Consider the following 22,259-nt stretch of genomic DNA (forward strand, 5'->3'; position numbering starts at 1 on the left):
CTGTGGATAATCATTTATACGGAAATGGTTAAAGCAACCATCACTAAACGCCAGCAACACTGATCTACTGCAGACCGTAGCAACAGGTCAGATGGGGACATCACGTTACCCTCCGCTGTGGACACTAGCTTACTCCCGCCTGACTCGCCGCCCTCAACCCCGGAGCAGCACTCTTCGTTGCCCGAAACACCGCCGCCCCTCTGCGGCCCGCAGGTGCCAGCCAGGATACCACGGCAACACAGAGCCTGCCCAGGTAAATCTAAACAAGTACCCGCCTGTACAGTGGGGTTAGGTGGTCATTCTGCAGCTCGTGGTATACAAATAGACAAGGGCTAGAATATGTGAAAATAGTGCCATATTCGGCCATGCCTGTAGAAATGTTGGGTCAAAGATAATGCTATTTTTCATTGCTGTTGCCGGCCACTATTGCTCATGTAAACCTACTACTGCTGCGCCCCCTGTAATCTCAGATTCACCCTGAGTCATTTTGTTCTGGAACCGGGCCTGTATGGCCATAAACTAAACAAACTACAGAGCCCATTCCGTGTCCTGTTATTGTTTACTTTCTTCTGGTGATTTATCTGACGTCCAGCACTCCGTCTTTTAACCTCTTTTCCTTTCTCTTTCTTGATCCTCCTTAGCAACCTTCATTATAGTCCTTGACAGTGGTCTGTACTACTGTATTAACAACGTGTCACATGTTAAGAATTTACAATCAGAATCGAGTATTCAACTAACCCGTGTAATACAAGTTGTTAGTCGCCTTAAGGGCCTACACCAGGGATGGGCAAATAGCGGCCCGCGGGCCGCATGCGGCCCCCACCTCCTCTTTTTGCGGCCCTCAGATTAATTTATAAACAACGTAATTAATTTAAAAAAAAAAAAAAAAAATTATTATTATTTTTTTTTTTTTACATGTAGTACTGATACCGTCCACTAGACTCCTAGTTACGTCGCGAGCTGCGTACATGATTTCAAATACCGCAAAATAATCTGTGACGCATTTGTGTGTATTGTGTTTGTTTCCCGGGGAAACCCTCACAAGAAACACCGGCTGTTGTTATGCCTGCTGTGACGTTAAATTGCCTCTTGTAATTATGCCTTTACAAGCTTAACATTTGTATTTATCATCTGAATTTGGCGAAAAAAGTTTAATATTCTTAAAAAGACTTTGTTTATTTGAAATCAGATGAAAACAAACTGTCACGGACCCTGCCGTGTTATCTATGATTACTACGCTTTTCATTCATAATTTCAGCGGGAGGGAGGGGGAGTGGCGCTGAGGAACAGCAAATGTTGACATTCCCCTTATTGTGGAATAAGGGGAATGCAGAGACTGGCTACAAGTGTTTTAGGTTCAAGTTAGACAACTAATGTCTGGGTTAGTGTTCATGACTTCATGTTTATGTCATCTTAATGGTTAATCTCAATACACACACAATTTCCGTGCTTTCCAATAGTTTAAAATAGTTGTATTGCACTGTTTAATAACCTGTTCAATACAAACATGCCACTTGTAAAAATGAAATAACATTTCTGTGAACCGATATTTGTTTAGTGAGCTTATTAGAGGATGTTCCCATCTTTTGGGGATGTTCCCTTTGATTGTAAAATGTCAATGAAGATGTCAGACTTAGTATATTTGTTAATAATTACGTACAACACATGGCATTTTTGTGTGTGTGTGTTCCAAGTGAAGCTGCGGCCCCCTGGTGGCCAGTACATCAATTATGTACTGGCCCCCCCACCCCCACCACCCCCACCACCACCCCCACCACCATCAAAGTTGCCCATCCCTGGCCTACACAGTTGTTATGCTATACCACATTGCCCTTCATTGGATGTATAATGAGCTGCACTAAACTACATTTTAGCATTTAAAATACCTAGCCATTCTTTTGCGGTTATTTTGGTGAAAGTAACTAAAAAAGTAACTAAAGTAGTGTAACTCATTACATTTCAGAGACAGTAATTTTGTAATGTAACTTATTACTTTCAAAAGAGAGTAATAAGTAATATGTAATATATTACATTTTGGAAGTAACTTGCCCAACACTGCTCGTAATACAATACAGAGGACATGATCATTATCTTTTAAATAACGTTAACTAAAGGGAACAATCTATTTGACACAGCTGAAGCTCTGGCCTTCCTTAAAAACTAACTCATTTTATAAAAATCACAGTTGCATTACACACAATGCACTGTTTTTTGAGAACACAAATTCGTAACTAATGTAATATTTACATTCTGACGAATTTTTTTAATTATTATGAATACAAATAAAATAAAAGAAGCCTCCCGTGAGTTACTACAAGATATAAAGTAGATTTAAAAAAACGTTTTATAGAATAAAAGCTCACTGCGGGACGTTGTAGAAATGCGTGTGTGCACCACGACAAAGGAGCCTCATTCACTTTACATTGGGGTTGTTTGCGTGGTGCCAACACGTAAATGTAACAAAGTTCGTGACTCCACCAGGTGGTGGTGTTAAGGAGTCGTGGTGGAGTCACGCATTCTGGTGAGATCAGGTTGCAAATATATTATGCCGCATTTATGGATTTGGCCTGCAGTCACTGCATCTGGGCTGAATTAAACACGTATTATTTTTTAGTCCTGTGTGTTTATTAGAGGCCATGTCAGCAGGCCACATCATATTATGCCAGCGTTGTGTTCACAAGCCACGAACTGGCAATCGAAACATGCTGCAACCTGAGGGACAGTGAATGAGACACACAGACACAGATGTGATGGGAATTCCGGCTCTTCTTGGTGAGCCGGATCATTTGGCTCGGCTCACCAAGAAGAGCCGGCTCTTTCGGCTCCCAAACGGCCCGTCAGTTTACCACATATTATACCTTTTAATTAAATCAAATGTAGCCCTGTTTTGACTAATGATTTATATGGGTACACATATAGCACTTAAATTATTCAATACATCCTTTGTACGGAAGTATTCAAAAGTAAAAATTACATGTTTAATATAAATGATTTGCTGTGGCCAATTGTTTTCATTGCATTTACAGACCCGTGTAACTCTCTGATATCACCCAATGAATGCATTGACCTGCTTTATGGATATTTTACAAATCACTTCCCTTTTAAACTGTATTCTTGTTTTACTGTCATATAGTATTTCATAACTGTTTTTCATTTATTCTCATAAATGGTGACCAAACCGTTTGAGACCCACTGAGATAACTAGACTAAAGTTAACCATCTAAACACTCAGAGAGTCCCTTACCTCACTGACGCTGTAGTTATCTCTCTCAGTCTGACAGAAACAGCTTCTAATATCTGTTAGCGCAGCTAGCTAACCAGATGCTAACAACAACAATGTAAATAGTGAGTTTGGTAGAAATATACTGCATACTAGTAAAGTTATTCAAGATGATGCCATATTTATTGATGATTTTGCATTATAAATATTCCCCAAAATTATTCAAAAGAATATTCTTCCAAAGTCCTTGCTGTAGTATGACCACCAGGAGACTATTGATGTGTGTAGTGAGTTTGGTAGTAATAAACTGTATAATAGTGATTGAATATGATTGTATTCACTTTTTTCAGAGTTGCACTTTGCAGACGGTCCCTGAGCACTCGTTTCTTCGCCGGCTGCGGATAGAGACCAGTGTAATGTGTCCAGCTCGGAGGACGGCACGTATTGGCTTTTTTTTACTCAAAATGTGATTGTAGTTTGTTGTCAACCTTACCACGGTACTTAGGAGACGTCATTTGTGTCTGAATAACGTTTTGTTCAGGAGTTATTGATCCATGAAATCTGAATCTCCCAATATCGGTCCAACTTTACTGAACTAAGCCAGAAGACCTTATTTCTCATTTTGTAGACCGCTCGGTTTGCGGTTCCTTCACTTTATTTATATATACATTTATTTTGGAGGAAAACTTAGCGTGAGGAAAGGCATGTGAGTGCGTCAGATACGGGTTAATTGCGTGACTCTCACAGTCAATGCGGGAGGGTTGGCAGCCCTGCTTAAAGCAATGGGTAAACACTTATTCCATGGTGTAACATGGTGCACAACACTTATTATCACACAAACAAAAGACACATGTGTTTAATTCCCTCAAAAGACCCAAGGTGGCGGAAAAAATGAATAAATACTAACTCGCATTCACTTGTTGCTGCTTGTTAACAGGCAGCCACATTTCAGAGGTGGTGCAGGAGAGCGAGGCTCCGATGCAGCAGGTGGAGCTGCTGCCGCTGCACAGAGAGTAGGAGAGGGAGGTGCTAACCATAGACATATAAAGAGTAGACGCCGCATTGGCTGCTGAGGCGCAAGAAATACGGCCGCCATCTTGGACCGGTCATCCTACAGACATTCTACCCATAGACAGCAGAGGTTTCAAGATGCCAGAGCACTGTGCAGCATATTGCTGTGCAAATCGGCGGACGATTGCGAACAGGGGTCGGGGGATTACTTTTCACAAGTAAGATTCAACATTATAATTGGTTGTATTTTGTAAATAGAATATTATTGTACTGTATTGATGTCCGCCAGCGAAATCGTAGCCAGCAAACATTATGTTCATGGCCAACTGAGACTTTATAAATCGCTGCTGTAACAAGTGAATTTCCCCGTTGTGGGATGAATACAGTAAAATCTAATCTATCTAGGAAGAAGAAGGAAGAAAATAAGCTTGACCTCCTTCTTAAAATGTTTTTGTGTTGACTCTCAAATCTCCCGTTTTTATTTTGAAGGTTTCCCAAAGACAAAGATATGAGAAAGAAGTGGGAAGTTGCTTTGAGGAGGGAAGGGTTCACTGCAAGCGAGTCATCCGTGATTTGCAGTGAGCATTTTAAGCAGGACGAGTTTGACAGGACAGATTGTCCGACTCAGAGATGGTGTTATTCCCTCCATCTTCAGCTTCCCGGTTCACCTCCAAAGAGTAGGTGTATCATCATAAGGTTATTAGCATTCATAAATGTAAATATTCTATTATCAATAACAGGGTGTGTGTGTGTGTGTGTGTGTGTGTGTGTGTGTGTGTGTGTGTGTGTGTGTGTGTGTGTGTGTGTGTGTGTGTGTGTGTGTGTGTGTGTGTGTGTGTGTGTGTGTGTGTGTGTGTGTGTGTGTGTGTGTGTGTGTGTGTGTGTATGTGTGTGTGTGTGTGTGTGTGTGTGTGTGTGTGTGTGTGTGTGTGTGTGTGTGTGTGTGTGTGTGTGTGTAGTATTATGCTTTTTCATTTTAGCCAGAAAAGGGCAGGACTACGTCTCCTTCCAGAAAAGCTGAAGAGAGCCTGTCTGTGGCCCCTCAGGACGACCCAGAAGCTTCAACCTCACACTCACAACCTCAGCCTAATGATGTGAGTATTTCTATTTTCAACATCATATCATAATGGTCCTAGACAAAGTAAAATCTCTCTTGTTTGCTGCCACTCATATTAAACACACTCACAAATAAACACATACACACACAATTGAAGACATGTTGAACATGCATTCCTGGCACACCACACACACACACACACACACACACACACACACACACACACACACACACACACACACACACACACACACACACACACACATGATGCTGGCAGTGGCTTTGACAGGTGATGACTATAAGAAATAATGTGGGCCATACTCTAGTTGTGTCAAAGTGATGTGTGTGAAGTGAAACATCACTCAAACCATGTTCATCCCTCTTTCTAGGATCATAGCTATGTCTCGCCTGCTTCTCCTACTGCTCTTAAGGCCAGACTCAATGAAGCTTTAGCAAGAGTGGAGAGTCTCGAGCGAGAGAGGAAGAATGCCATGGCTAGAGAAAAGAGGGCAGAGACCACAGTGAGGACTCTTTTGGGGGATTTGAGGGAAAAGAACCTCATTAATGAAGAACTCAAAGAGGCTTGATTTCTACTCAGGGAAGATGAAAGTAGCACTTTGAGATTCATGTACATCTTACTCTTACACTCTTTATTAAACTCCTTTGTTATTATATGAAGGGGACTTATTCATTTTTTCTCATACAATTTCAGATCTTCAAATAGACTTGAAGGCAAAGCAGGGCCATGAGTACTCCAAGGACCACAGAGAATGTGCCCTCACACTCCATCTACATGGTCCAAAGGCATACAAATACCTCAGAGAGACTACAACAAAAAGGTAGTCTTAATGTTGTTCAATTTAATTTTTGGAAATTACGGTTGCAAGTACGTGAAATAGCTACTTCTCAATTTGTGTACAGGTGGCTGTGTTCGGTGGATGGAAAGCCTGGCCTGAACAAGATGATGCTGGATATGCTGGAGAGAAGATGCCAGGACGACCAGGCTAAATATGGATGTGTTTCACTCATGTTGGATGACATGGCCATCAGAAAACATGTGCAATATAATCCACATAACCAGTCAATGTCTGCTTTTGTAGACATGGGTGATGGAAACAATGAGACCGATGCTGCTACTGAGGCTCTTGTGTTCATGGTGGTTGGCCTACACGGACATTGGAAGGCTCCCATTGCATATTACCTGACGAAGTCTTTGTCACCTGAAACACAAAGGGTCCTAATCTAAATCTAAAATCTAATCTAATCTATCTAGGAAGAAGAAGGAAGAAAATAAGCTTGACCTCCTTCTTAAAATGTTTTTGTGTTGACTCTCAAATCTCCCGTTTTTATTTTGATGGTTTCCCAAAGACAAAGATATGAGAAAGAGGTTCTCAGTCATGCTTTGGAGGAGCCGCATGCACGGGGCATTCGGGTGTCATGAGCAACTTTGTGTAAATATGGTTTGGGCGGGGTGGTGTCATGTTCTTGTGTTTAACTTGAACATTTACATTTTTTATATAGATGTAGAAGTACATTTTCATTTTTTATGACATAGATATTCATTTTTACTGATATATAACTTCTGTCTATGTATAATGTATTATTGTTTCTTCATTTTTCAACTTATTAAAATAGCTGAGTATAGGCCTACACAATCTGCTTCTCTATCATATAGACCATTAGTGTTTTTTTATGTGTGTGTGTGTGTGTGTATATATTATATATCGTGTGTCTTTTGCAAAATACCTATCATACATAACATAGGCTATCAAATACCAGAATATTCTATTGCTGTTAAGCCTACTATGAATATTAAAATACGCCGAATCATGTGTCCGGTATCATGCCTACATATATGACGTTTGCAGAAAACCCCCCCCGTGAAAATCAGTTTTGTATTCAGCGAGTTATGACTGATAAAATGCGCTGACACTTCATTGCGCCTGCCAGACAGATTACACTGAGTGGAGCGGGTGACCGGTCCAAGATGGCGGCCCCACGGCTCGTCAGCGCCAATATGCAGCAGCGGTCGATGCAGCGTCTACTCTTTATATGTCTATGGTGCTAACTGCACAGGCTGAACACACCATAGATATATATAAACACTAGATGACTCACCCGCGCTGCTGGCCAATGGAGACCGACGTTGCCACTTGGCCGCCATCTTGCTACAGGCAGTGCTCTCATTCATAACATTATGGTTTACTATTTAAATAACCATAGCTTGTTCAATTTACAAACGGTTTGGTTTTTTATAAACATCAAAGATGTAGTTATGATACTGCATACTTATAATCATGGACTTTCATATGAAAATAACATTAATCAGATAAAGCAATAGTTATACACACACACACAAGGTATTTATATTAAATATTTGCCGGTGTATATATTTCCATTTATTTTATTATATTGTTAATATTTAAAATAAATTATAAAATTAAAATACATTTATATTTTATATATACAAATCGTTCTCATGTTACCACTCTGTAAGCCAAGAGTTGTTAATTTAGCAATGCCTTAGCTTTAAGAACAGGGACACAACTAATGACAATAGCATATGTTGGTATATTATTTAGATATTCACACCTTTATCAGAAGAACCAAACCAACATAAAATGTGCTCACAGACAGGCCAGTTCTGTCTAATTTATCACAATTATTTTTGACATGAGATCTTCATATCATCCTAGTTTTGTATTTAGTTTCTAGATTTGTAAACAAATCCAGAACCTTTGAAATATGTTATTGAAAAAAGACCAAGAATAATATAAACTGTAGTCCATTTGTGGTTTGTCTTGTCTCACCCCGGCTGATATATCACAAAATCCACTGTTTAAATTGTTCCCTATATTGCCCCTATGCAATATAGGGAACAATTTAAACATAAACTATCCTATGTGTTATGAAAGGCGGCCCCCCAAAATAAATGTATTATTATTATTAAGAAGAACAACTTGGTGTGGTGTGGAGGGGATGTAGGAAGCAGGAGCAGGTGGGGAGAGATGGGACTTCAAGGTTATTTGTTTTAAATGTGTCTTGGAGATAAGTACCAGCTGCACACAATAAAATACAGTATAACACAAAACCAAAAAGACACACGGTGACACATGGCACACCAACAATCAATCATCGTCCAGCCTCAGCTTTGGTATTCTTTCACAACCATGTTATGGGTTTATTAGACTGAGCAAACATAAACATATGTGGGGAACATAGTGCTGCGTCTCCTGTGCGGTCAAATTCCTCACTCCTGAAGTGCTCACTGCAGAGCAGTGTCCTGTCACAGGAAACAAAACCGTCCCTTCTTTGGGCGAGTTCCCACTGCCTCCTCCTCTCTCCGGTTTTGGGAAACCTTAAAAACATGAGAAAGGTAGCTAGATATATAAATTATTGTCAATATGTTCCTCCCTTCTTTCCTTTAACATTAAGGGTAGGACAAAAATACACACCGAAATTATCATATTTTTGGTATGTATGCATGTATGTATAGCTTACTTTAAGAATAAGACAACCACACTAAGAGTAATAAAAAAGGTGTCCAATAGAAACATTAAATAATTGTGTAAAGAAATGGTAGCAACATATTCTAAAGAGGCTGGGTCAACAACAATCTTGCAATACTATTATCTCACATAGCCCCACTGATCCTGTGTAGCAGGACTTGTAATGTACATACATCCACTAAGTAATTAACGATTATCCTAATTGTAGTCATAATATTGTCATATCTTACACGTGAAAGGTGATCCCACGGGTTCTTGTTTCCAGACTGCGGTGATTAGAGCATCCGTAGGCTGCACAAAAGTCCGGCATAGTCAGGTACTTCTGTAAACACAAAGCCAGCAAATTCCTGTATCATAATGCAAGATGTTTTTAACAAGCCAAACCACTTGGAAGAAATCATGTGTAACTTAAGTTGTGTTGAAAAGAAAGAGCAGTTCTGCCTCTCCCACTGGTGGAGTTGTGGGTCAACTTTGTAATACTAGGTCTCACTGACAGCCTCTTGTTATTAGCCAGCTAATAAATACAACCACATACACAAAGAAAAGCTGCAATTCCAACATGTCCAAGCATCCTGTATCATAGCCATGCTAATAATGTTTATAATAAACCAAACCGTTTGTAAATCAGTCAAGATTTCAGTGAGTTAAGAGTATTTGTGTGCAGATCACTCACCTGACAACAGCTACCATAACGCGAATCAGAGTAACTGTTGACTGTAGCAAGATGGCGGCCGGTCAGCTACGCTGGAAAATCTCCCATGAGCCATCTAGTGTTTATATATATCTATGGAACACACTAAAGCCCCGGCCACACGAGGACGATAACGCAAACGGACCGCAAACGTTATCAAAAAAGTCTTCCATCCACACGCAACAGCCACCGGTCAAAGGTCTTCTTTGTTATTTATTTAGCTTTAAAACAAATGAATAACGACTATATAATAATATAAGAATAAAAAACAGAGCCTCTCTTTTCCTCCCCCTCTTCTGACAGCCCAGCAGCTGATCTCTGAGCAGGAGATGTGGGGAGAGGTGGGGCTATTGCTTCAACGTTATCAGGAAATTATCGTATAGGCATAAACACGGAGCCGTTTGCCCCCCCAGAGCGTTTCGTTTGCAGATTTACCCACCTTGGGACCCGTTATCGTTTTCTGCATTTCCTTGTTGGCCTTGTGTGGCCGAACCGTCTATCTCAGGGGTTCCCAACCTTTATTGTGCCAAGGACCGGCAGATACATTAAAAAGAAATGTGCGGACTGGTTGTCAATTTTAACTGATTTCAATATTTACTCACCAGCAGGTGGCAACAGAGGCTAATTGTATTTAACAGCCTGAAGAAATACCAATATGCATCCAAAACATATTAACAAAGTTTAAAACCAGGATACAATTAAAACAAATTAGGACCCCTGAAATGTCAGTGAGACCCCTGGGCTTGTTTGCCAGCCATAATAACCTAGGAGCTGGCCAGATGTGTGTAAATGACTGTTCATGGTCATTTGAAAACAAATGCCGTTGTTGGACACAAACACAGCGAACATACACACACACAGTGGAGCTGAGCAGAGCACATACACACACACATCATGCGCCTTTGTGACCGGACATTTCATAGCAGCCTGCAGTGGGGAACACAGTGAAGGCGGTGTGTATGCGCTGGTGCTGCACTTCTCAGAGGCTGCCTCCTGATGCTGCAGCCATTTCATGAAGTGAAGAAGGTTTTACAAATAAAAAAAATAGCCCTACACCCCTGGCAGCAATGTCCCTAAAATGAAGTCCAAGTTGGAAATATATCTCAAACTCAAATAATGTATGCACTGCCATTTCCCCACATAAACATAACAGTCTGTGATGAAACGGTTGTCTCCTGTATGCTCCACTTCCTATTGGTGCACGGTAACTTTCTATGTGCACGAGAGGCTGAGACCTTATGCTAACCAATTTTGATTTATTTGTTTATGTTTTGGATGAAATAATATGACTGGTATAGGTGCGAAAATAAAATAAATAGAATTTTTTTTTTTGATAAAATATTTTTATATATTTATAATTCTGCAAATATTACGATAAACTCACAGCTATTTCGCGGCCCGGCAGTAACAACCGGGGGTTGGGAACCCCTGGCCTATCTGATAGTGAACTGTAGCTGATACGACCGTTATCGTCCTCGTGTGCCCGGGGCTTAAGGAGGAGCTGAACAAGTGTGTGTGCAAACACTCAATGACACTGTGCAGCCATTCATTGCACAGTGCAGTGTGTGTGTCTGCAGTATTACTAGAAATGGTTAAGGTGTTGATTCAAGTGTTTTACTTAGGAGTGGTCATAAGTATACAGTATCAAATATCTTTGATAAATATATAACTTCAAGGTTGTCTGTGGTCAATTACTAGCTATTATCATTAGCATGTCAGGTGATAAGGTGTCAAGAACGACTTGATTTGCAGTGATGTGGCTTTGTCTTTTTTTGCTTCCAAAGATGAGCCTAAACTGAGAATTGTTACCAATGATTGCTTGTTGTTTACAGAGCCCATCTCCGAGTGTGACGAGGAGCAGTGGAACAAAGATGTTGTGCATTTTTGGGTCACTTATATCCCACGGAATTCTGCAGTAGCTACTCAAGGAGCACTAACCTGGTGACACTTCTACATCAGGATCTTAAAATGGATATAATCCCCCCAACAGTGTTGTTCTTTTTTAATTCAGCTGCTTTTTAATATAATTTAAGAGACTATTCATTCCAGTGGCCCACTCATTTTCAGACTCCCCCCTACTTCTGGTGATCGGGGGCTCGTGGCATACTCTGGATTCTGATCAGCAGTCGGAGGTGGAGAGCTCAGCAGAAGAGCAGAGAGGTGGAGGCTTTCCGTCTGGAGCTGGACTCCATCTTGGACATCCTAGGGTCATCTCAATTGAATATTTCACCTCCTCCTTTCCCTCACTTGCGTCCCTTCCTTGCATCTGTGCACAGCTGTATCCCCTCAGTGGGCTTAACTGAATAACCCTTTAGAACCGGCCCATTTGTTGTTAAATATTTATTTAAATGAATGAATCTTTCTTCTGTATAAGTCAAGGAATTCAATGTATGATGGTTGGTCCTGCTTTTGTGTTCCGCTTTGGTGTGAAATGTAGCCTACATTTAAATACAAATATAATTATAGTAATGTGAAAGCCTTTACTCTGAAAGTGTGTGTCCTAGATCCCCTCAAACCCACATTCAGGACTGTGAATTTTAAATAATTGAACTACTGAATATTTTAACACAAAACTATAAAATAATTGTTATTTATCAAGATCTAGCCATTTATGAAATAGCTTTCTTAATAGCTATGTTTTAGTGACATTCAAGATAATTAAACATGACTTAAATTGTTAGTATAAACTTAAGAAATGTATTGCACATAATAATTCCCACGGAGCTGTGAGCACTTACATTTATGTGAAGCTTTTCCACTCATTCTTCCAGTTTTCCATTTTCCTCTGTTGAAATCGACCAGCTGTGAAGGTGGGGGCGGGGCTTTTATATGCGAGTTGTGAAAACACTTCTGCATAGTCTGCTCTCGTGTATCCTCCCATGCTGGTTCCCAAGAAGACAGGAGAATTCAGACCCATCCTAGATCTCCACAGCCTAAATCGGCACATCGCCTGCAAAAAATTCCAGATGTTAACTGTGAAACAGTTACTGGGAATGGTGCAGCCGGGCGATTGGTTTACAACCATCGACCTGAAGGACGCTTACTTTCGTCGAAATTGTTCCAAGACACAGAAAGTATTTGCGTTTTGCCTTCCAGGGGATAGCCTAGGGGTACAACAGACTGTCGTTTGGCTACTCCCTATCCCCACGCACGTTCAGCAAATGTGTGGCCACAGCGCTTCAGCCGCTTCGCGACCATGGCATGAGGGTTTTCTTTTATCTGGACGACCTCATAGTCATGGCCAGGTCCAGGTCCAGGGAATGGGCAATGTTTCACACAGCTCAATTGATCCTACACCTAACCAAGTTGGGTTTTGCAGTCAATTAGAAGAAGAGCAATCCCATACCTCACCAGCAGGTGCAGTATCTGGGGATGGTGCTCGATGCAGGCAGGCTACGCGCCACCCTGTCAGAAAGCAGACAGGCGTCCCTGCTGCGGGCAGTTCGCAGACTGCGACAGGGGGCAACAGTGACAGCTTCGACTATCATGCAGACTCTGGGTCTCATGGCGGCTGCCCACTCCGTGGTGCCGCTGGGGTTGCTGCATATGCTGGCCTTTGTTTAGATCCCAAGAGGCACAAACGACGTCTGGTGACTATCCCCCCTCAGTGGTGGGCAACTTCCGGTACTGGGGGTCCCCAGTACATCTCCGGAGGGGAGCTCCGCTGGGGCGAGTGACCTCCTACATCACGGTGTTCACAGACGCATCCGTGACAGGATGGGGGGGGACCTGCCGAGAGAGAGCTATAGGTGGTCGCTGGGCTCTGACGGAGACTCAACACAGCAACCTCCTAGAGCTGCGGGCAGTAGGGTTGGTCCTCCAGCACTTCAAACCCGTTATACAGGGCAAACATGTGCTGGTGAGGAGCGACAACCGCACCACAGTGGCGTACATCAACAGGCAGGGCGCAGTCCGCTCCACCGCCTTGTTGGCCACAGCAGAGAACCTGTGGTTATGGGCCTCAGAGACTGTGTTGTCTCTGAAGGCCCTCCACATCCCGGGACTGGAGAACGGGGGGCCGACCTCATGTCGAGAGGCGGGCCCCTTCCAGACGAATGGGTGCTTCACCCGGAGGTGGTGAAGCAGATCTGGGCCCAGTTCAGGAGAGCGGAGGTGGACCTGTTCGCCAACCGGCGAAACAGCCACTGTACTCTGTGGTTTTCCATGGCTCTGCGGGACAATCCGCCCTTGGGGGAGGACGCGTTTGCACACGAGCCATGGCCAAGAAAGCTGCTCTACACCTTTCCACCGCTGCGCCTCATTCTCCCCCTCCTGGAGAGGGTGAGACAAGAAGATCTGTCAGTCATCCTAGTGGCCCCAGACCGCCGCGTGGTGCCATGGTTCGCGGAGGTGACACAGATGATGGTGGGCGATGTCTCAGGGGGCTGGTGCAATAGGGGCGTTATCCGCTCTGGGCCAACCTCTCCAGGCTTGGCTCCTGAGAGGGACAGGCTGAGTCAGTAGATGTCTGACCCCCACCCCCTGGACCCCTTAGGCAGGCAGGGGGAGCCTTCCTCACTGTTTTTTCCATGCACACCCTTTGCGAGGTAAGCGTGTCTGGGTGTGCTCTATCAGCCATGTACACTGCGGCTCCGGCTCCTCCGCGGTCAAAACCGAGGGAGGAAAGGCTGCGGTGCAGTGGCTGCTAACCAGAAAGACGTTCGGGGGCAGTGTGATGGGTTGTTGGACGACAGGGCGTGTCCATCAGGGCTCCACCCACTGTACCCATATATTCCAGTAGAGGCGGAGCCTGTGAGATATAACGATGGGTTACATATTATAACCCTAGGTATATAAGCACAGGCAGAGCCCTCTACTAGGGGGCCCTGTTTGTCCCCCCTAGTACAGAGCTACTCGCTGAAGAGGGTGTAGGTAGGATGACGGTCGGGAGCCTTATATACTGTGGGCCTGCGCGCGCACTCAGGTAGGCCTGTGCTTATATGACTAGGGTTTCAATACGTAACCCATTGTTATCAGTGTAAAAGTTATCAGATATACTTCTTTTGTTTAAGTAACTATAAGGGAATACAGTTACCCTTTCTGATACATTATCTGGATCCACCACAGCCTGTTACAGGTCAAAGTGGCTAGGATTCCAGCGATGGTGTGAGGAGCGGAGAATAGAGCCCCTATCTTGTGCGTTAGGCTCTATTTTATCCTTCTTACAGTTACTGGTGGACAGAGGACTTGCGCATTCAACAGTGAAAGTGTATGCAGCAGCCATCTCGTCCTGCCATGTGGGATTTGGCGGAAGGTCAGCCTTTAGTCGCGGTTTTTACAGGGGGTCAGGAGGCTGCGCCCAGTAGTGCACGCCTCCACCCCACAGTGGGACCTGCCCCTAGTGCTCGAGGCTCTGGTCTCAGAACCATTTGAGCCTCTGGAGCTCTCCTCCCTAAAAGCACTGTTGTGGAAGACAGCTTTGCTTCTTGCCTTAACGTCAGCCAAAAGAGTGTCCGAGTTAACCGCTCTGTCGGTGCACCCGAGCTGTTTACTGATTCGGGGTGACCGGAACACTGTTTTTTGAGCACACTTTCTGCGAGGTAAGCGCAGCAGAGTGGGCTCGGTCAGCCGCAGCCCAGACTTCTCCACGGTCACAACCGTGCTAAAGGAGAGTGTGGGGCAGCAGCTGCTGACCAGAAAAGCCGGTCAGGGGCAGTAGAGTGGAATGATGTTGTTGGACGACAGTGCGCGTATCCATCAGAGCTTCACCCACTGTACCCATAGAGTCCAGTAGAGGGCGGAACCTGTGAGAGATATAATGCTGGTTTATGTATTGTAACCCTTGTTATATTAACACAGGCAGGCGGAGCCCTCTACTCAGGGCACTGTCTGTCCTATTCCGCTCGCTGAAGAGAGGTGTAGGATGATAGTCAGGAGGCGAGGCCTCCTTTTATACGGTGAGATGTGCGCACATTCAGGTAGGCCCGCCCCAGGGCCGGCTACGTCTATAGATATCTCAGTAGGTGAATGCTTGCATAGAGGGTAGTACCCCATAGAGTCCAGTAGAGGGCTCAGCCTGTATTAATTTACAAGGGTTACAATACGTAACCCAGCGTTTGCCACATAACTTTCAGCATCTAATGTTTGCGTAACCAGACTTCAGTAGAGGATTAGGGTTAGGCCAGCACAACATAGGAGCACGTAAAGTCGACTGGCATTTCACTTATGATTTCAATAGCAGATACCGGTCCTTTATAACCCAACGTCACAACAACAGTTAAACACTCTTGTTCTCTCAGTTGCCATTTAGGAAGATTTACTTTCATGGAAGGGGCAAGGCTTTAAAAAAGTCCAGAGCTGTGCAGGTCAAGTTTAATGTTTGAACTAAGTAATGGCGCGTTTACACTGCAGCCCTCGCTCGGCCTCGCTCGGTTTGGTTAGGCCTTATTAGGCCCGGCTCACTTTAATGCTGCGCTTCCATTACAGTTTAGGAACTGGGGTAGTAACTATAGTAACGCAGTGTAGGCGGAGCCGTGACGTCATCTTTAATGAGCGCCCCAGAAAAAACAACACAGCCGTTAGCTCTTAGCACTCAGAGCTCACAGCTCTTCATATCTGTTCAGAAACTAGACAAAAGTTAAACCAGTACAAACCACAGACTGTCTGTGTCATGGCGAATACAGTCGCTGGTTTATTTATGTCTGTATAGGCCGTTGTGAGTGTGGACGGTCGGAGCATATATAACGTTAGCTTAGCCAAGCTCCATTTAGAAAACACGCATTTTAAAAGGGTTTTTCGCCTGCCGTCTGTCTGCAGACTTGTCAAAGCATTAATTCATGGTTTTTACTAACCGGTATCAGTATGTTGTTACTTCGGCATCATTTTGAAACGTGTATTACAATTAAATCACAGTCAAATATGTTCATCTTGTATCTAGTTGTAGCCCCCTTGCCAGCGATTCTCTCTCTAGTTTAGCATACTCAGCCCGACTCAGCCTGGTTGTTCCTGGCCCTAGAACCACGATTTTATGGGGCTAGAAAAACTGTGAATTAGGACCCGCTAGCCGGTACTAGGCCAAGTGGAAACGCAACCAAAAACGCGCACGGCTCGGCACGCTTAAAGCGAGCTACCCGCTGCAGTGGAAACGCGTCATAATGGCGCGTTTCCACTGCAGCGGGTATCATTAGATCATTAGATTTTGTAATAACATTTGACATTTGACTTGATAATATTAGATTAAAATGTATAACTATATAACTTAACAATAGAATTTGTCAAAAATACACATTTTATTGGGGACCCACCTTCCCTTTATTAACCATTAACTCAACTGAGAAGCCCTGGCACTTCCTGTCTCTTAATACAACGTGTTCTTCTGAACTGGGGCTCGTTTAACTAATTACTGTTAATTTATATTGTATGCATCCAGCAGTAGAGGTGCTGCCCACCATATATTTGGTCTGGTAAACGCATGGACATTGAACCTTAAAGGGGAAAGGAAACACCAATTACAGTTATAATATTCCGGTAGTTTATTCATTTTACAATGGATATTGATCGTAATATTTATTGTATATGATATTACTCGCCAAAAGAAAATTAATTATCCGCCGGCCGGGTGGGGAATTCCGGGACCAGGCCGCCGCCATTAGGGGAGTCCCAAATGGTGACGTCACTGGCTGTGTTTTCGCTCCACCGAAAGTCAACACAACGTAGCAGATATGGCAGCGATGGAGGAATTTTGCAATGAGATCGACGTTTTGAACGATGAATTTGACTATTCGTCGGGAGATGACATTGATGTGGAAGCATCTACAGTTACCAGGCATCCCATGGCCTATGCTTATGAACCGATTCGGTCGAATAGAGTGGCATACGATCCGGAATAAAAAAATTAAGAAACACAATGCTAACAGTGAGCCTCTGAATTAGCCCCGAGCGAAAATGCTAACCTATTACTGCACCGAAAATCACTCCTAGCTCCCTTATTACTTATCCTAGCCGCACATCCAACACATTGTTTATGATCGCAAGGAGACACAGAATCTAACGGTGCCCACCTCAACACTGGAAGATACAAACTCGCGAGGTTATCCACGACTATCCAACGTACATCAAAACAAGTGGCGCTAGGTACTAACATACGCCAGGCTAACGGCTTACCTTCCTCATTGTCTGGTCTAAACTGGTCTTCAATGGCATTACAACGATAAAAACGATGATGTAGTTAATCCATAGGTTAATATCCAATGTGGCTGTGTCCCCTTTGAAATGTTCTGATAATCTATAAGCAATACAACTGCAATTCCGTTATCTGCTGTCCGCTCTGTGCTCCGTGCGCTCTGGGTCCTGCAATACCATCCATCAATAGCAATACTAGCCTTTTTAGGGCTGTTTTCGACAGATGAGCGTGTGTATGCCAGTTTAATTAGTTGAGCTATAGAACACCCCCAATTCTCTATTGTGCGTCATAATAATAGCTACCATTTAGTTTGGACGCGATTGCGTTAATTAATAAGGTCACACTGTGTCAGTAAATACATGTGTGAGCTAGTAATCTGGTAGTGCTGCAATATTTACCTCTCTCTCGGCAGCTGAAGCAACTCGTTTGGTGGCTCGAACTTCACGTTTGTTGACACTGTCATTGTCTTGCGCGGCCGACGTGCTGGGACGGTCGGTGTTCCCGACTGCATACGTTGAGAAATCGAATATTGTGGGAACAGATCCTGGCTTCAAATCCAATGTTTTGTATTGAACCAGGCATCCAGACTGGACTTTGAGCAGCTTCTCATCCTTTAGTGGCAGCCTATGGAAATGTACTTCTTCCTTCTTTGTATAAAATCCATTTGTGCAGCCTGGGCAATACAATAAACTCCTGACGACGACCGTTTTCTTGTAATGTAAACTACTGGTGCATTGCACGCCATGTTGTTTGTTATTGAGCTTTGGCCCAGGAAGCCAGCCAGTGACGTCACTGGAAAAGTCCCGGAGCAATGGAAGCACCCATGGTCATTAGGCACGTATTTCAAAAAGTAAATTCGCGTATCTCGATCGTTTACATTGGAAATAGACTAGATAAATACATTTCCTAATGGGAATATTGTCGCATGGAAAGCAGTTTGAAAAGTGTTTCCATTTCCCTTTAAAGAATAATTTTTTTTAATGGCATTTCAAAATCACTAAAAGTAGAGATGTCCCGATCCGATCACGTGATCGGAGATCGAAGCCGATCACGTGATTTTCAAAAAATCGGGGATCGGGAGAAATAAATCGGGGATCGGGATTTGTTTTTTTTATAAAATATATTTTTTTAATTTAATGTTACAAAACAAAAATGACCATGTTCACGTCTTAAAGTCATCCTGAGGACTTAGTTTTGGTTTAAAATTACACAACATCATGTATGTGTTGCTTTCTTTGGGCTTGTTTTCATAGACCTGGTTGCTTATTTCTCTGAAATCTGGCAACAGAGTGGGCGCAGTGTCTAATAGTAGCAGTAAGCTAACGAGAGGCTACGTTCATCTGGTGACTCGGGAGTCGGGACAGAGAAAATGTCAGGAGTTTGGAAGTATTATAAAATTGAAAGCGAAGGCAGTGTAACAGCCAGACGCAATGTTTGCAAGGCGGAGGTTCCGCATGGTGGAAAGAACAGAGCTACGTTCAACACGACCAATCTAATACGCTACCTGAGAAACCAACAACAACACGGCGAGTACACAGCGGCCACTCAGGTAACGGCACTGAAACAACCGATACTTTCAGAGACTTTTAAAAGGAAAGAGAAACTGCCCCAGAACAGGGAAAAGGCCAACACAATAACAGCCAAGATAGCTGAATTCATCGCGTTGGATGACCAGCCGTTATCTGTTACCTTTTTTTTCTCTTAATGCATTGCATAAAGATCGGATCGGGAAAAATCGGTATCGGCAGATTGTCAAAATCAAATGATCGGAATCGGATCGGGAGCAAAAAAAGGTGATCGGGACATCCCTAACTAAAAGGTATTATTGTCAAAAACACTTAGAAAAGCTATACATTATGTAGATTTAAAAATATTTTAAAGAGGTGAAAATTCCCTCTACTATTTAAAAAAAGAATAAAGCTTGTAGGAACAATTGAGATTGTTATATGTGAATGTAATAAATAAAACAATATCAGTGTTGGAGAAACGTTTATGAATATAGGCTGTCAAAGATGCTTTAAATAAGTGATGGTAAATGTGTTAGTTGTTCTTAGTAGCCTACAGACACACTCGGTAGAACTTAGAAGGCTTTATCGTACTTTACATTACACTTTTCCCCCGCGAATATCCGTTCCCATTCTTTACATGGGTGATGCGCGCTCTGGCAAAGCTCGTGCATTTCTAGAAAAGCCGGAAGTGGGAAGTGACGTAGCATGAGTTTTTAAATAAATAAGATTAATGTGTATTTGTTTTAGAAATAATTATATATCGATTACAGTTTGTATGCTTACCAAGTGATAGTTATATAAAAAAAACATATTGAAAAAAAAAGCATTTGTTGTCATTTTTACGCGGGAGTTCAAAGGTTACTAACAAAATGGCTGCACACACTGCAGTCGCGATCTCAATTCTATCAGCAGCCGGATAATGAGGATATATCTCGATGTTTTGATCCACGACTACCGCAGGCAACATTATATGGATCTATTCTCTCTATTTAATACGATTGGTAGTCATGGCCGACTTTTATTAATGAATACGTCCACTGAGGTTGCAATAAAAACACTACAGCAGTCTCCGGGCAACACAACCTGGATATAAAGCATTCATTACAGAGTCAGTGACATTACAGTACTGCTTGCCTCTGACTCAGAGCCTGTTTGTTCTACTCTCGGCAGTCTGCATGCATGTGGAAGTAGCCCCTCACGGCTGGTGAGACGAAGCATCAATACAAGGAGCAGAGTTCCGGCATGTTGAAACTTTAGTCAACACAACAGAGACAAGAGGATGAACAAGAAGAAGGACAAGGGCTTTGAGAGCCCGCGCCCCTTTAAATTATAAGTATTTTCATTTAATACCATACTTGTAGGCATTACATTATTTGCAGTAATGTTCCATACCGAAGCAAAGGCAACGGTAGCTTAACGTTTTGCGTGAGTAACTCACAGGCAGCAGAGTTTCTTAAAGTACAAAGACCGTTATCCGCTGAGTAATGAGTATCTAGTTTAGTTCACATCGAATACTGACATTGTTTTTCTGTTATTGTTTTTACGACCCACCAGGTGGTCTGCATCAACAACATCAACTTCCAGAGAAAGTCCGTCATTGTGAGTACACAAGTTACAGTCTAACGTTATTGTCATAGGTCATTCTGCTGTTGTTGGACAGAAAACAGCTGGCCAGTGGTGTAAAGTAACTAAGCACATTTACTCAAGTACTTTACCAAAGTACAATTTCGAGGTACTTGTACTTTACTTAAGTATTTCAATTTGTTGCTACTTTTTAATTCTACTCAAATATAACTCAGAGGTAAATGGTGTACTTTCACTCCACTACATGTATTTCATACCTTCAGTTACTTCTCAGATCTGGATGAATGATGTGAAATATAACCAAGTGTTGAATCAGACTTTAGTTCCACCTGGAGTAAATCCACCAGCTACCCTGCAGTCTACAAAGTACTTCAGACTAGCTGCACCTCCACCAGCTACCCTGCAGTCTACAAAGTACTTCAGACTAGCTGCACCTCCACCAGCTACCCTGCAGTCTACAAAGTACTTCAGACTAGCTGCACCTCCACCAGCTACCCTGCAGTCTACAAAGTACTTCAGACTAGCTGCACCTCCACCAGCTACCCTGCAGTCTACAAAGTACTTCAGACTAGCTGCACCTCCACCAGCTACCCTGCAGTCTACAAAGTACTTCAGACTAGCTGCACCTCCACCAGCTACCCTGCAGTCTACAAAGTACTTCAGACTAGCTGCACCTTCACCAGCTACCCTGCAGTCTACAAAGTACTTCAGACTAGCTGCACCTCCACCAGCTACCCTGCAGTCTACAAAGTACTTCAGACTAGCTGCACCTCACCAGCTACCCTGCAGTCTACAAAGTACTTCAGACTAGCTGCACCTTCACCAGCTACCCTGCAGTCTACAAAGTACTTCAGACTAGCTGCACCTTCACCAGCTACCCTGCAGTCTACAAAGTACTTCAGACTAGCTGCACCTTCACCAGCTACCCTGCAGTCTACAAAGTACTTCAGACTAGCTGCACCTTCACCAGCTTTGAGAACACTTTCATGATCAATCATTATAAAACATATATACATATTATTCTGAAATGGACCAATCTGCACAACGACTACTTTCACTGTCGCTACTTTCACTATATTTTGATGAGAATACTTTTCTACTTTCACTTGAGGAACATTTTGAATGCTGGACTTTTACTGTAACAGAGTATTCCTACACTCTGGTACTGATCTGAGTACTTCTTCCACCTCTGCAGCTGGCTGTTATTACACCCACTTGATTCCAACCAGTTACTGACCCCCTTGTTATGATATATATCGAACAGACTATAGATATAACTGCTTTCTTGTCCACTTATACACCTATTCACATTGCACCCATTTAAACAGGCAGAATGACGAACTGCATTGAAAATACAACTGCATACTGCCTTTAAAACCTTACACTGAAACGCTTGGGGAATTAGTCAAATGGTCTTATTGGTATTTGCTAGATATTATGTAGGTCTATGTGACGGACTAAAGCATGTTACTGTGTTCCAGAAATGACACTTTTACTGTCCTCTTATTCTTGCCTTTTTTTTATTGTTTGCAAATAGTTGTGTATGTGGGTGTGTTT

General features: G+C 42.9%; 2 protein-coding genes and 1 long non-coding RNA gene across 7 annotated transcripts in view; 2 read left to right on the forward strand and 1 right to left on the reverse strand.

The window, feature by feature from the left end:
- The first annotated feature begins 3,913 nt into the window (after positions 1-3,913).
- On the forward strand, positions 3,914-7,609 carry LOC139435434 (THAP domain-containing protein 6-like). 5 transcript variants are annotated; one of them, XM_071206110.1, is made up of 6 exons: positions 3,914-4,449; positions 4,721-4,908; positions 5,216-5,325; positions 5,678-5,809; positions 6,001-6,127; positions 6,210-7,609. In XM_071206110.1, the coding sequence occupies exons 1-5, from the start codon at positions 4,370-4,372 to the stop codon at positions 6,010-6,012; spliced, it is 522 nt and encodes a 173-aa protein (XP_071062211.1). In that variant the 5' UTR covers positions 3,914-4,369; the 3' UTR covers positions 6,013-6,127; positions 6,210-7,609. The 5 variants fall into 5 exon arrangements, 1 of the variants encoding a protein (XP_071062211.1); XR_011644668.1 differs by having other exon boundaries at positions 5,191-5,325; positions 5,678-6,127; XR_011644667.1 differs by having other exon boundaries at positions 5,212-5,325; positions 5,678-6,127.
- Positions 7,610-7,900: 291 nt separating this feature from the next.
- Positions 7,901-9,570, reverse strand: LOC117460487 (uncharacterized). The gene is made up of 3 exons (XR_011644671.1): positions 9,471-9,570; positions 9,028-9,119; positions 7,901-8,646 (listed from the first exon to the last, which is right to left on the reverse strand). It is a non-coding gene; the product is annotated as an uncharacterized lncRNA (long non-coding RNA).
- A 10,419-nt stretch (positions 9,571-19,989) lies between these two features.
- taf2 (TAF2 RNA polymerase II, TATA box binding protein (TBP)-associated factor) overlaps positions 19,990-22,259 on the forward strand; it is a 51,211-nt gene continuing 48,941 nt past the window's right edge. The window contains exons 1-2 of the mRNA XM_071205778.1: positions 19,990-20,447; positions 20,663-20,717. Coding sequence (XP_071061879.1) covers positions 20,398-20,447; positions 20,663-20,717 — 105 coding nt within the window. The 5' untranslated portion in view covers positions 19,990-20,397. The remainder of the gene's footprint in view (positions 20,448-20,662; positions 20,718-22,259) is intronic.

Source organism: Pseudochaenichthys georgianus, chromosome 16 (genome assembly GCF_902827115.2).
Source record: "Pseudochaenichthys georgianus chromosome 16, fPseGeo1.2, whole genome shotgun sequence".
Taxonomy (NCBI): domain Eukaryota; kingdom Metazoa; phylum Chordata; class Actinopteri; order Perciformes; family Channichthyidae; genus Pseudochaenichthys; species Pseudochaenichthys georgianus.